We start from the raw sequence: 15828 nt of genomic DNA on the forward strand, positions 1-15828 counted from the left end.
GATCGTACCCAATGATCAAGGCAGTGCAGGCTTGATCAGTAGCTTTACTTCACTCAGCATACGTGTCTGTGTGAATAAACCATATGATTCCCGTAGTAGCCATGATTTATTTCTCCAGTTTGTGGTACTTTTATCCACCAGTCTGTGTGTTCCCAGTGAATTTAAGGTTCCTGCCTCATCGTGGAAGAAATTTGGAGATGAGACAGCGAGGTTAAGAAGTAAAGTGAGGATTTATTTAAGCAAGAATATGCTCTCAGAGGGAGAGCAGGCAGATAGGTGAGGAGCTGCTGCCCTGGGTTCCATTGGCAAGCCAGTTATGAGGGGCATACAAATGAAGGGTTGGCATACTCATTGGGGAAACAGGAGTTTGGAGGTGGTATTCCCCTACAGAACCAGATGGAACAGTGAGTGACTTGGATACCTGTTTCCAAAGAGCCATAAATTTTGAGTCCTTCTAGTCTCCACAGTGCCCCAGCATACTAAAATGGGTTCCATTTGGGGGTGGGGAGAATTTGGTCACAATCCTAGCCACCTTTCTGCGTAAGGTGGCTAAAGTCAGGGTACACACAGAGTACCCAGGGAGAAATCAGTGGATGTGAAGAAAGATTAGTTTCACATCAATACGCAAAACATGTTTTCTCTTTTACTTTTGATCAGCTTAGAATACTTAGCCAGGGTGTTTACAACTTTACCTTAGCCTTTAATTCTGGTGGAAGGCCAGACTGAAGGCCAGGCAGAGATAATAAGATTAGTCTAATGTGGGAGCTTTCATATGCCTATGTCATCTCCTTTCTCAGTCTCTCTCTACTCAGATATTTATGTTTATTGCTTTTTCCCAGTTTTTGCCCCATACCCCAGGCTGCTGAAGTCAGTTCTTTCATACTTGTATCTAAAGCTTTCCTGGAAGCTGCCCTAGTCCTGAGACAGCTCTTCCAAGGACGAAACAAAGGCAAACTCCTGTACAGATTTCTCAGGGAGCTGCCCGAAAGAATGAATGAGACACCCAGTCCTTTGAAAATAATGTTTGTATTGTTCCCTTTGACACCAGTAGCCTTTGCTGAGAGTGTGGGCTGCTCTCCTTATGGTCTGTGTTGACCTAGGGTATGCATGATGGTAGACAAGAAGTTTAAAATCCTATTGTGCTCTCCTAATTTTTTTTTATTCACTAAGCTGTAAATTTGGGCTGTAAATTTGAATTATCTTTTGCAAGCTTTTAGCAGATTCCAGAGTTCTGCAGAGGTTGATTCTGATAGATGCTGCCAGCATATTATTTGTTGGAGGGACATAACCTTGGATTTTTTCCCTTTTCCACTATTACAGTAGTCTCTTCCCCTCCCTTTTCCTCCTTTGATTCTAAGAAGCACTGCTGTTTTATGAACCAGTATGAAAGGGAAAAAATTAAACTGTCTAATAGTGACATGCCTGTTGATTGTACCACGTACAAAAAGTGAAAACTACATTTAAGCATGAGCAAAGTGGGGAATTCTCTGGTTGTCCAGTGGTTAGTACTCCACGCTCTGCTGCAGGGGGCCCTGGTTTGATCCCTAGTCAGGGAACTAAGATCCCACAAGCTGTGTGGCGAGGACAAAAGAAAAGGAAAACAGTTGATTTCACTGTTAAAAAAATGAGCAGAATGGGGTGAACACTGAGCTTTTATATACTGCATTGTTTTCCTCCCTTGATTACATTTGATTTAATTCCTTTCTCCATATTTTTTCTGCTCTTTTTCTGTAGCTTGTGATTGGCACAGTTGAAGAATCTAGAATTTACAGACTAGGAGTAAACGCAGATATGTTGCATAACTCTCAATCAAATGATATTCCTCAACGTCGTGACTCAAATTACAGTAGCCCAACTAACAAGCATTCACTGGAAGAGGATGAAAGCAGTAACTTTATAACACAGAGCAGGGATTTGCTGAGCCCAGTATACTGCACACAAGAGTCAAGAGAGGAAACTTCAGGGCCAGAAGCTGGAGCAGATCCCTCTGATGGTCAGCAAGATTCAGAATGCCGCAGAAACAAAGGAAATATCTTAGGTAATAATCTCTGCTTAGGGTTTGGACATTTGCACATAATGCTTGTTTAACTTATATTTTCTGCAGCACAGGTAATTATTGAGCATGACCATTTTTGAGGTAGATGTTTAGCTAATACACATCTAGTTTCTTTGGTCAGGTCAGTATGCCTGTCTCCTGCAATTATGTGCAGGAGGCGCAAGTAGCAGAGTGGAAAGCTTAGTTATGGGTACCTTGCTTCTTTCTCTCTCATTAAGACTTGTTTTCCAGAAAGAGTTTGTGGCCAGTTTGGCAGAAGTAATATTTGATTTGCTTTGTTGTTTGATCATTTAAAGTAGTCTGACTAATAATTACTATGAAAACTGTTATATTTGCCTAGCTTTTTAAAGAATATTCACTAAAATTTGGCAATATTTTTTTGCAGTTTAGAAAGTAGCTTAATAAGATTGCTTCTAGGATATGTTTTATCCCTCTGCTTAGTTAGTTTGACAGTTCAGACTAAGAATGTGATATGTTAAATTTTATGAATGAAACCTGAAACCCTATTTCACCTTATTGGTTGCCCCTCAATTTTTCATTCCTATTGTACCTAATATTTACCTTGTTTGGTTTCAGTGATTTGTGCATAGGATTGTAACTTGAAATTCTCTTTCTTAATCTACTTTCTGCTACCTTCTAAAGACTTTAATATTTGTATGAATATGAGAAGTGTTTATAATTCCTTCTGTACAAGACTAATACCTTCAGAATCATTAACCCCACCACTATGCATAAAATGTAGCTTCAGCTTAAAATCATTTAAATAGCTTAAAATGGTTAGAGTTTAAAATCTTCATATACTGAAGTGCACATTACTGTTATGTCTAAATATTCAATCATTATATTTCCTCTTTTTTATTTCATCTTGAACTGAAGGTAAAAAATTTTCAGTACTAAAATTTTATGTGGATAGGAAAGTATTCTTTTTGAAAGTGGCCTGTTCCTCTCTCCCACCCTTATAGCAGCATGTAAAGTATATCAAATATAAGTTTGATATCAAATCAAAGTTTTCTTCAGCTTTTTAGATGAAATAGTCTACATACAAGAGTGAACATTTTAGGCAATAAAAAGTTTTCTACCACCAGGGTAAGCAATAGAACATTATTTCTTACTTTAAAGACCATTTGCCTTCACCTGTCTTGATCACCTGCTTCTCCCTGCCAAAACTATTAAATTACTCATTTAAAACTCTTTAGGGCTTCCCTGGTGGCGCAGTGGTTGAGAGTCCGCCTGCCGATGCAGGGGACATGGGTTCGTGCCCCGGTCCAGGAAGATCCCACATGCCGCGGAGCGGCTGGGCCCGTGAGCCATGGCCGCTGAGCCTGTGCGTCCGGAGCCTGTGCTCCGCAACGGGAGAGGCCACAACAGTGAGAGGCCTGCGTACCACAAAAAAAAAACCAAAAAACCCCCCCCAAAAAACCAAAACTCTTTAAAGTGTTGTTCTCACCGTTCAAATGCTAAATAGCTAACAGGTAGCAGTGTTGGTAAGTGAAGAAATTTGGATGATGGTGAGGCTAATAAACTGATTTGAAAATAGCTTCTTTAATTTAGTAGGTGAATTTCTATGTCTAATTATAGCCTTAAATTGTAAACATTAGTTTTATGTTGAATTTAAGTCATCCTTCTGCTACCTTTTTTCTTTTATAAATCATTAGGAAAAGAAGTAGTATTATTGATGCAAGCCTTAAACACTCTTTCAACTCCAGAGGAGAAGCTGGCAGCACTGTGTAAGAAATATGCTGATCTCGTGAGTATTAAGGGAGCGAGACCATATATAGTAGGGCAAAATATGTGTAACTTCTTAATAAACTTTAAAAATATAATTTTGATATAGTTTCACACGTAAAATTATATTTTATTACAAAATTGAAGGGAAGAATTAAATTTCTTGGCACTGCTGTTGATAGTATGGCTTAGTTTTATGATATGCTATATAGTATATTACAGTGCTTTCAGAGATGTATCCTGAGAGTCAGTCAGCCTTAGTGTTTCCAGATCAGCATTTTAGATGCCTCCCAGTTGGGAGGGAGTGGTTTCTGTATTCAAGTTCAGGAATTCTATACATGAAAGGAATGTTAGAAATAAAAGTGTTAACCATTTTGATTGAAATTTTGAGTTACATGAAAAACAGTACTGTTTCTCAGGAAGTATTTACTGAGCATCTACTATATGCTAGGCATTGTTCCTTTTTCCATCTTCCAAAGAAATTGACTCATGGAAGAGTTTGTTCTAACCTATGTTATTTCAAGTAGCACTCTTCTTCTGGGATTATGGAAGCATTGTCAACATGGAAACCTTGCTAGCTTTTTAAAAGCAAAGAATGGAAAAGGCATAGAATCTTTTGAAGAACAGATGTGGGAAATTTTTAGAATAGTTGGTTCTAATTTAAATGCCAAAATTCTTGATTTTGTGAAGCACTTGTGTGAATTATCACTGATAAACTTTGTGCATTTTCATCTATTATTAAAAAACTATTATGTATCATAAATTTTACTATATTTTGTCAGTAACGGTTCTAAGAACAAAGCTGGAACAACTTTAGTTACTGTTTCTTCAAGTGGTACATGCATGTCTCATTTAGGAGCCTGGCATCTTCTGATATTGTGAGAAGTAGGAACCCCAGAGTATCAGTGAAAATGACCTAGAGCCATCTGAATGCAAAGATGGCAGCAGTCAGTGTTGATGCATTGCTGGCCTCAGAAAAGAATGCTTGCATTGGATATCAAAGTCTCTAATAGTATAGTCACATGATGGAAATCAAGTAAGAATTGGCAGAAAAAGAAAAGAGGGGAGAAAAGAAAAAGGAGAAAGGAGTGAAATTTGGGTAGGAAAAGCAGCAGAATAGGTTAGTTTGACTTACTGAAGTGACAGCAGCAGCCAGCCATGAAAGGATTAGGGAAGAAAGAAATTGACTAGCATAGTGGGCTAAGTCGGTCCTTCTCAGACTCATACATATCACCTAGAGATCTTGTCAAATTGCAGATTCTGAGTCAGTAGATATAAAAGACACTTTACAGTAGATTTTAAGTGGAGATGGGGAAGATGGTTAAGATAGACTTGCATTTTAACAAGTTTCCAGTTGATGGCCAGGGCTGCTGGTCCAGGGACTAGACTTTGAGAAACAGGAATCAAGTTATTTATTTATTTATTTATTTAGATATGTTTTTGAAGGAGGAGGATATGGCAAGTAAGAGTTACTGCATTTGTTTGCAAAAGTGATACATTGGAGACTTGACTAAGGAGTAGCCTCTTTTTGATGTAGTTTTATCCTTGTGGAGATCAGTAGTTCTTGTGAATAATAAAAAATAGGTGTATTTTGGTTTAAAAAATATGTTCAAAAACTGTTTCTTGAAAAACTCATTTTCTAAACAGTTGGATCACCTTGGGAGTATAACATCACTGTCAAATCAAGGTGGGTTGGAGAAGTTGAGTCACAGACCTCACCCTCAGGGTAGCAACCTCCAATTAAAAGAGAACAAAAAAACCTGGAGCAAAGGGTCTGAACCCCACATCAGGCACCCCAACATTTTTAAGTCCTGCACCTGAAAGAAGCCCCCAAAACATCTAGCTTTTAAAAACAACACGGGAATCGCACCCGTGTGACCCAGAGGGCTGTAGTTGACTGAGAAATGCTTCTTAAAGGGAAGCTGCACAGACTTACTCTCCCCGGGGCCCAGTGCAGATGCAGCTGTTTGAAAAGCATGCAGACTTTATGTGAAAGAGATTGATTTGCTAATCTCAGAACATGGGCCTGAGAAGAAGGGGCTGGTTGAGATACTCTCCAAGGATGGAGGTGCAGGCGCCGTTTCTGTACTCTCACTCTAAAGCCAATGGGTGCCTTATTTTTCCCTCTAGACGTTTTTCTTCTAGGGAGGGTGCCATTTCTGCACTTTCACTAAATCTTGTTAAATGTTGCTAAAGCCAGTGGGAGACATTTTCATGCTTTCCCTCTGCTCCACTCCAGTACGTCCCTGAGGGGAGCTTTTATACATGTTTGGTTCTCTGGTTTTGCAGCTGCAGCTCAGGGGATGCCCTGTGATCACCTGGCCCTGCAGGCCAGCAGTCTTGTGTTCGTGGGTACCTCAGGACTATAACAATTGGAGAGACAGTTCTTGGCAACCTGCCACTCTCAAGGCACTGCACAGACAACAGACTTAAACTCAGCCTTAGTCTTTCTGAGAAAGAGGACTGTTTGCTTGTCCCGGAGCTTTAGCTTGAGGGGAAGGCTTCTAGTGTGGCACACTTCTAAAGGCCTGTGGAGTTGCTGTCAGGGAACAGAGGCTGGAGGACAGGATCTTTGCACTCTCCCTCTGCTTTGCTTCAGGTTGCTGCTATCTTCCATAACGGACCTTATCTGGTGCCCCAGTTGTTGTGTCTGCTGCCAGGGGACACCTCTACATTGCTTGGTTCTGGGGGCCAGTGGTGGTCAGTGGGTACCAGAAGACCGTATCCAATGGAGGAAAGTTCTTAAACAGCTACCATCCCAGAGCACAGCAGGAGGCAATGGAACAGGGAGCTAGGACTTTCTGTGAAAGAGGCTGATGAGCTTATTTTCATGGCTGTGGACTGAGGGGCACGCTTCTAAATTAAACACACATCAAAGGGCTAACTGTAAGCCTTCCAGAGACCTAGGAAAGCAGGTGCTATCTTTGAGCTCCCCCTCTGATGCAGAGTGCTAGACTCTCTTGTAGCGGAGCTGTACATGTCTGGTGCCCTGCTTTTGTGGCTGCTGCCCATGGAATCCCCCCCCCCCTCCAATGAATGCCTGGCCTGTTGACCAGGGAGGTTTGTGTACCTGGGTCTCATAAGAGTCAGAGACACAGCTGGTTATCACACCCAGGGCACTGCATAGATAGCACACTGAAAACACCCCCTCCTTCTGTGGAAGAAGCCTGTTTGCTTGTCTAGGAACGTTGGTGTGAGGGTCAGTCTTTGGGTTTTGCACACATCCAGAGGCCTGTGGACTCGCTCTCTAGGAAAACAGGCTGAAGGATGAGATCTTTGTACTCTCCCATTGCCTCACTACAGCTTACCATAATCTACAAGAAGGTGCTGATCCATTCTTATGGAGGCCTGAATTTTACAGCTGTCACCAAAGGGTCACCCACAGATGTCCTGGTCTGGTGGCCAGCAGAGCTTAGCTTACAGTTGTACGGGACTGTACATATTTGCATTCTTTAAAAGCTGCTGCCTTTCAGGGTCAGGCTTCCAATCAGCCTGAACCTAGGTTGTGCTGAAGTCTCCCCTGACCTCTTTGGGACACTGACAGGTCCTGGAACACACTCAACAACTGGGAGATATTAAAAATAAAATAAGCTGCTTGCACAAGCAATCACCAACATTTGAGAGACAAGCAAGAGCTGCAAGGTTGAAGGATAAGATTCATCTCCTAAATGAGGCCACTCCTCCAAGACTGGGAGAGGTGGCTATTTCATGGAGTGTATAAAAGCAAACACAGAAAGTCAAGCAAGATGAGGAAGAGGGGAAATATGCTGTATGAGGAACAGCAAAATAAAACCTTGGAGAAAAACATAATGAAGTGGAGATAGGTAATTTTCTTGATAAAGGGTTCAAAGTAATAATCATAAAGATGCCCACTGAGCTAGCAGAAGAATGCATGAACACAGTGAGAAGTTCAACAAAGATAGAAAATATAAGAAAGTAAAAAATCAAAGTCACAGAACTAGAAAATTGAAAAACACTGAAAAATACGCTAGTGAGTTCAACAGCAGACTAGATGAAGTAGAAGAAAGGATCAGTGAACTTAAAGCAAGGGCGATGGAATTCACCCAAGCAGAGCAGCAAAAGGAGAAAAAAATCTAAAAAGTGAAGGCAGCTTTAGGAATGTGTGAGACAACATCAGGTGGACTGATATGCATATTATAGGGAACCCAGAAGGAGAAAAGAGAGAAACAGGCAGAACACTTATTTGAAAAAGAATGATTGAAAAGTTCCTTAAAGTGGGGAAGGAAGCACATCCAGCTCCAAGTTCCAAATAAGATGTACTTAGAGGAACCCACAGCAAGACACAGTATAATTAAAATGTCAAAAGTTAAAGACAGAGACTTCAGGCAGCAAGAGAAAAAGCAACCTGTTACATATAAGGCAATACTCAGAAGATTATCATTAGATGTTTCAGCACAAACTTTGCCGCCCAGAAAGAAGTTGCACAATATTATCAAAATGCTGAAAGAAAAAAAGAATACGCAGTAAAGTTACCATTCAGAAGTAAAGGAGAGAGAATTTTCCATACAAGCAATTCTAGAGGAGGTCATTACCAATAAGAAAGAAAGGGGATGTAAGAAATGTAAAGGGATTTCCTTAAGCTGAAAAGAAAGGACACTAATTAACAGGAACATATATGAAAATATAAGTCACTGATAAAGGTAATTATATAGGAAAGACAGTGGATTAATCTTGTAAAGCTAGTATGAAGGTTAAAAGACAAACGTAGTAAAAATACTACTTTGGTATTAGTGGATAATAATTGGTATTAGGGGATACACAAGATAAAAGATCCAAAACATGACATCAAAAACTTGAAAAGTGTGTGTGGGAAGATAAAAATTTAGAGCTTTAGAATGCTTTCAGACGTAAGTTGTTACCAACTTAAAATGCAATGGTATAATTTGTTACCTCATGTAAACCTCATGGTAACTACAAAGCAACACCCTGTGGTAGATAACACAAAAAATAATGACAAAGGAATCTAATAATACCATTTGCAAAGTGCAAAGGAAGAGAGCAAGAAACAAGAAAGGAATGCTGGAATGAGAAAACAATTTAAAAAAAAATTGAAATGGCAATAAGTACAAATGGACTAAATTCTCCATTCAGAAGTAGTAGAGTGACTGAATGGCTGAAAAAAATAACAGCACATTTATACACAGCCTACAAGAGACTCACTTCAGGTATCAGGACAGGCACAGATTAAGAGTGAAAGGGGGGACAAAGATATTCCATACAAATGGAAACCAGAAGAAAGCTGTGGCAGGTATATATATATATATCAGACAAAATAGAGTTTATGAACAAAGACTGTAATAAGAGACAAAGAAAGGGATTACATAATGATAAAGGGGTCAGTACAGTAAGAGGATATAACATATGTAAACATTTATGCACCCAGCATAGAACCATCTAAATATATGAAGCAAATATTAACAGTCCTAATGGGAGAAATAGACATCAATACAATAATAGTAGGGGCTTCTAATACTCCACTTACATCAACCATATAGATCATCCGGACAGAAAATCAGTAAGAAAATGTCAGCCTTAAAGAACATGTGAGATCACATAGATTTATCAGATATATACAGACCATTCCATCAAAAAAAAAGAAAAAGGAATCCAGCAGAATCACACATTTTTCTGAAGTGCACATGGAACATTCTGGAGAAGAAATGTTTTAGGCCACAAAACAATTCTTAATAAATAAAGGAAGATTTCAGTGTATTGAGCATCAGGTATAAAACTAGAGATCAATTTTGAAACAAAACTAGAAAGTTTACAAATGTGTGAGATCAAACAACATGTAGTGAACCGACCATGGGTCAATGAGGAAATCAAAAGAGAAATTTAAAGAAAAACAACCTCGAGAAAATGAGAATACAACATAACAGATTTATGGAATGCAGGAAAAGCAGTTGTAAGAGGTAGGTTCCTGGTGATAAAATGCCTAACTCCATAAACAGTCTAACTTCACACACCAAGAAAATAGAAAAAGAAGAATAAATGCACAAAGTTACTATAAGGAAAGAAATAACAAAGATCGGGATGGAAATAAATGTAACAAAGACTCAAGACAATAGAAGAGATGAATGAAATTAAGAGACTTTTTTTTCTTTTAAAAGATAAATTGATGAACGTTTAGCTAGACTCGTCAAGAAAAGGACAGGGCTTAAATAAATAAAATCAGAAATAAAAGAGACGTTATAACTGACACCACAGAAATAAAAAAGATTGTAAGAGTGTACTGTCAACTGAAAACAAAAATGCACAACCTAAAAGTTGAGAATTATGTTTTATTTGGCAGACTTTCTGAGTACTGTAGCCTGGGAGACGCCCTCTCAGATAGCTCTGGGGGACTGCTCCAGAGAGGTAAAGGAGGAGCCAGGATGTATAGGAGTTTTTGCAACAAAAACCAGGTAGTTGGAACATCAGAAGCTTACTGTTATTTAAAGAAAACCAGACATCTCAAGTGAATGAATTTAGCACTTTTCTGTCTATGGGGAGGTGCAGGAGTCTGGGCTGACGGAAATCATTCCTTTGATACACACCTTAGCTATGTAGGGTCACTATCCTGTTGTCTCCTATCTTGAGTCCCCTTAGGGTGCACAGTTGGGGGCAATTGGAGTGTTTGATGGCTTGATGGCTGCAGCATCCTTTGTTTAGTGCAATGGCTGGCGGCATTCTTAGTCCACACTAGTATAAACAGTTATATACTAGCAAATTGTAGAGGAAATGGATAAATTCCTAGAAACATACCAGCAAGCAGGACTGGATCATGAGGAAATAGAAAACTGAACATACCAATAACTAGTAGAATAATCAAAGATATCCCAGGAAACAAAAGTCCAGGATCAAACAGTTTCATTGGTCAGTTCTACCAAACAATCAAAGAAGATTTAATAATACCTCTTTTTCAGATTCTTCAAAAAAGTTGAAAAGGATGGAACACTTCTTAACTACTTGTATGATGCCAGCATTACCTTGTTACCAAACCTGACAGGGATACCACAAGAAAAAGAAAATTACACTCCTGTATCCATGATAAATATAGATAAAAAAATCTTTAACAAACTATTAGCAAACTGAGTCTAACAATACATTAAAAGAATAATACACTATGGTCAAGTGGGATTTATTCCAGGGGTGCATGGGTGATTCAGCCTCTCATATCAATCAATGATACACTTCATTAACACTATGAAGGATAAAAATCATAACATCCCCTCAGTAGATGGAGACAAATCATGTGACAAAATTCAACATCTATTTATGATGAAAACTCTCAACAAAGTGAGTGCAGAGAAAATGTACCTCATAAAAAAAAGTCAATGTATGAAAATTCTGCAACTAACATACTGAAAGATGATGTATTGAAAGCTTTTCCTCTAAAACAGGAACAAGACAGGGATGCTCATTCTCATCACTTTTATTCAACACAGTATTGCAAGTCATAGCCAGAGCTATTGGGCAAGAAAGAGAAGTAAAATCTGTCAGTATTTGCAAGTGGCATTATATGATACTGTACAGAATCCCCTAAAGACCCTACCAAAAAAACTCTTAGAACTAAGGGACAAATTCAGTAAGGTTCCTAGATACAAAACCAATTTACAAAAATGAGCTGCATTTCTCCTCAGCAAGAGCTATTAAGAAAACAGTTCCACTTAAAATTGTATCAAAAAGAATAAAATAGGGCTTCCCTGGTGGTGCAGTGGTTAGAGTCTGCCTGCCGATGCAGGGGACACGGGTTCGTGCCCCGGTCCGGGAAGATCCCACATGCCGTGGAGAGGCTGGGCCCGTGAGCCATGGCCGCTGAGCCTGTGCGTCTGCAGCCTGTGCTCCGCAACGGGAGAGGCCACAACAGTGAGAGGCCCGCGTACTGCAAAAAGAAAAAAAAAAAAGAATAAAATACCTAGGAATAGAATTAATCTAGGAAGTGAAAAACCTGTACGCTGAAAACTATAAGATATTGATGAAGGAAACTGAAGAAGACACAGCTAAATGTAAAGAAATTTCATGCTCATGGATTGGAAGAATTAATATACTAAAATGTCTGTACTGCCCACAACAGTCTACAGATTCATTAAAATTGGTATGAAAATACCAATGGCATTTTTTTACAGAAATAGAACAAACAACCTTAGTTTTTTTTGATGTAACCACAGAAGACCCTGAATAATCAAAGCAAATTTATAAAGGAAAAACAAGCTGGAGGCATCTTGCTCCTTGATTTCAAACTGTACTACAAAGCTATAGTAATCAGTGTTATTGTCATAAAAACAGACACATAGATCAGGGAAACTGAGCAGAGGGCCCCCAAAAAACTCACGCATACATGGCTAAATTATTTTATAAGAGCCAAGAATATACAATGGGAAAAGGACAGTCTCTTGCATGAATTGTCTTGAGAAACCTGGACAACCACATGTAAAAGAAAAAAAGGGGACTTATGTCTTAGACCATACACAAAAATTAACCCAGAATGGATTAAAGAATCCATTGAATGTAAGACCTGAAACCATAAAAGTTCTAAAAGAAAACATGGGTGGTAAGCTCCTTAACATTGGTCTTCCCAGTAATTTTTTGGATTTGATGCCACAGCAAAGGCGGCAAGAACAAAAATAAACAAGTAGGACTATGTCCAACTAAACAGCTTTTGCATAGCAAAGGAAATCATGAAAAAATTGTAAATGTAATTTACTGAATGGGAGAAAATATTTGTAAATCATATATTAAGGAGTTAATATGCAGGATATGTAAAGGTAGATAAAAAAATATATAAATACATGTACATAAAACTCAGTAGTCAAGACCAAGCAATTCAGTTAAAAATGGGGTAGAAGATTTGAATAGACCTTTTTTTTGTTTTTTTTAACTCAAAAAAGACAGATGGCCAACAGGTACATGAAAAGTTGCTTAACATCACAAATTATTAGGAAGTGCAAATCAAAACTATAATGAGCTATCATCTGACATCCTTAGTATGCCTATCAAGAAGATACAAGATAAGTGTGGATAAGGATATGGGAAAAGGGGAATCCGTGTGCACTGTTGGTGGGAATGTAAATACATTATGGAGGTGTATCCAGAAATTAAAAATAGACTTGCCATATAATCCACCAGTTTCTCCTCTGGGTTTTTTTCCAAAGAAAATGAAAACTCTAATTTGAAGTTACGTATTCTTTGCAGCATCATTTATAATAGCCAAGGTTTGGGACAACCAAAGTGTCCATCAGTGGATGTATGGATAAAAAAGATGTGGTAAGTGTATACACATATATCTGGGAAATATATATACAATATATATACATACAAACAATGAAATATTATTCAGTCTTGATCACTAAAAAATAAATCTTGTCATTTGCATAGACAGCATGGATGAACATTGAGGGCTTTATGCTAAGTGAAATAAGACAGACAAATATATAATCTCACTGATATGTGGAATTAAACACACACAAGCTCATAGGTTCAGAGAACAAATTAGTGGTTGCCAGAGGTGGATGGGAAGTGAGCAAATGTGTGAAGGGGGTCAAAAGGTAGAAACTTCCAGCTATAAAATAAGTCATGGGGATGTAAGGTACTCCTTGATGGCTATAGTTAATAATACTGTATTGCATATTTGGAAGTTGCTAAGAGACTAGATCTTAAAAATCCTCCTCAAAAGAAAAAAAAAAAGTTTTGTAACAACATATGGTGATAAATGTTAAATATACTCATTGTGTTGATCCTTTTGCAGTGTATACAACTATCAAATCATTATTTTGTACACCTGAAGCTAATAGAATATTATGTCAGTTATACCTCAATTTTAAAAATCAAAAATATAAGAAAAATTAAATAAACTAAATTGTTTGGGATAATAATATACGTAAGTACTTTTCAATTTTGAAGCAAGGAATTCTTTAAGAAACCAAACACACTTATAAGGGAAAATAATGGCAAAGTGTGGCTTTATTCAAATTGACCCTGTCTCATTAAAGACACCTTAGAGAAATTTTCAGCAGATACCCAACAAAGGATTAGAATCATGAATATACGAATAGCATGTACAGAGTGGTAAGGACAGGCAAATAACCCAGTAGAAAAAGGACAGGAGACATGAGGCATTTTATTGAAGAAGAGAAAAAGTTTTGGTTTGTACATTTTTTATGGGGGAAATAACAGAAAAAGTACGGATAGAGTATATAGAAATTCCTCAGTAATGCTTATTAAATGGAAAATATCTTTGCACTTCGTTGACTTTAATGTTTTCTTATGTATTGATTAGTTGTGTTTCTGTGCGTATTGATTATCTAGTTTCCTTTGCCCCTTTTCCCCTTGGAATGTTGCTGTGCACTTTTTATTACAGTGAAGAGAACATAATTTTACTTCTTTGACTCAAAAGCCATGTTTCAAAAATCTCAATTTTCTCCACCTACTTCCCGCCAAAATAGGACAAAAAGAACAGAGATAGGCCTTTGAGTTGCCACTTTTATTATCTTACAGTTTTATCAGTGCCTCTTCCTATGGGGCAGACATTTAAGTAGCAATGAGTCCCTTGTGGGACTCTAACCATCTTTGAGGTACCTTCTCTGTTGGAAACACTGGTTGTGTGTCTAAGATGAGCTTAGATGTTGCAGAATACCTTCTGCATTTGCCTGGAATCTCTCCTGGACTACCCCAGTGTGGTGAAGCTCGTGGGTTATCTACATTTGTTACTATTTATTTTATTTTTATTTTCTAACGTCTTTATTGGGGTATAATTGCTTTACCATGGTGTGTTAGTTTCTGCTTTATAACAAAGTGAATCAGTTATACATATACATATGTTCCCATATCTCTTCCCTCTTGCGTCTCCCTCCCTCCCACCCTCCCTATCCCACCCCTCCAGGTGGTCACAAAGCACCGAACTGATCTCCCTGTGCTATGCAGCTGCTTCCCACTAGCTATCTACCTTATGTTTGTTAGTGTATATATGCCCTTGCCTCTCTCTCGCTTTGTCACAGCTCACCCTTCCCCCCCCCATGTCCTCAAGTCCGTTCTCTAGTAGGTCTGTGTCTTTATTCCTGTCTTACCCCTAGGTTCTTCATGACATTTTTTTTTCTTAAATTCCATATATATGTGTTAGCATAGGGTATTTGTCTTTCTCTTTCTGACTTACTTCACTCTGTATGACAGACCCTAGGTCTATTAACCTCATTACAAATAGCTCAATTTCGTTTCTTTTTATGGCTGAGTAATATTCCATTGTATATATGTGCCACATCTTCTTTATCCATTCATCCGATGCTGGGCACTTAGGTTGTTTCCATCTCCAAGCTATTGTAAATAGAGCTGCAATGAACATTTTGGTACATGACTTTTCTTTTTTGGTTTTTTTTTACAGTACGCGGGCCTCTCACTGCTGCGGCCTCTCCCGTTGGGGAGCACAGGCTCCGGACACGCAGGCTCAGCGGCCATGGCTCACGGGCCCAGCCACTCCGCGGCATGTTGGATCTTCCCAAACCGGGACACGAACCCGTGTAACCTGCATTGGCAGGTGGACTCTCAACCACTGTGCCACCAGGGAAGCCCCATGACTCATTTCGAATTATGGTTTTCTTAGGGTATATGCCCAGGAGTGGAATTGCTGGGTCATATGGTAGTTCTATTTGTAGTTTTTTAAGGAACCTCCATACTGTTCTCCATAGTGGCTGTACCAATTCACACTTCCACCAGCAGTGCAAGAGTGTTCCCTTTTCTCCACACCCTGTCCAGCATTTATTGTTTCTAGATTTTTAGATGATGGCCATTCTGACTGGTGTGAGATGATATCTCATTGTAGTTTTGATTTGCATTTCTCTAATGATTAATGATGTTGAGCATTCTTTCATGTGTTTGTTGGCAGTCTGTATATCTTCTTTGGAGAAATGTCTATTTAGGTCTGCCCATTTTTGGATTGGGTTGTTTGTTTTTTTGTTATTGAGCTGCATGAGCTGCTTGTAAATTTTGGAGATTAATCCTTTGTCAGTTGCTTCACCTGCAAATATTTTCTCCCATTCTGAGGGTTGTCTTTT

The 15828-nt window shown here is 38.7% G+C and overlaps 1 protein-coding gene across 2 annotated transcripts in view; it reads left to right on the forward strand.

Moving 5' to 3' along the window:
* The window catches only part of LOC114892067 (gamma-taxilin-like), a 58233-nt gene that overhangs the window by 10117 nt on the left and 32288 nt on the right, over positions 1-15828 (forward strand). For both annotated transcript variants that reach the window (XM_029216805.1, XM_029216838.1), the window contains exons 2-3: positions 1735-2038; positions 3712-3803. In XM_029216805.1, the coding sequence (XP_029072638.1) occupies positions 1792-2038; positions 3712-3803 (339 nt within the window). In that variant the 5' untranslated portion in view covers positions 1735-1791. The remainder of the gene's footprint in view (positions 1-1734; positions 2039-3711; positions 3804-15828) is intronic.

Source organism: Monodon monoceros, unplaced genomic scaffold, assembly GCF_005190385.1.
Source record: "Monodon monoceros isolate NGI ecotype Baffin Bay Population unplaced genomic scaffold, NGI_Narwhal_1 Contig174_ctg1, whole genome shotgun sequence".
NCBI lineage: Eukaryota > Metazoa > Chordata > Mammalia > Artiodactyla > Monodontidae > Monodon > Monodon monoceros.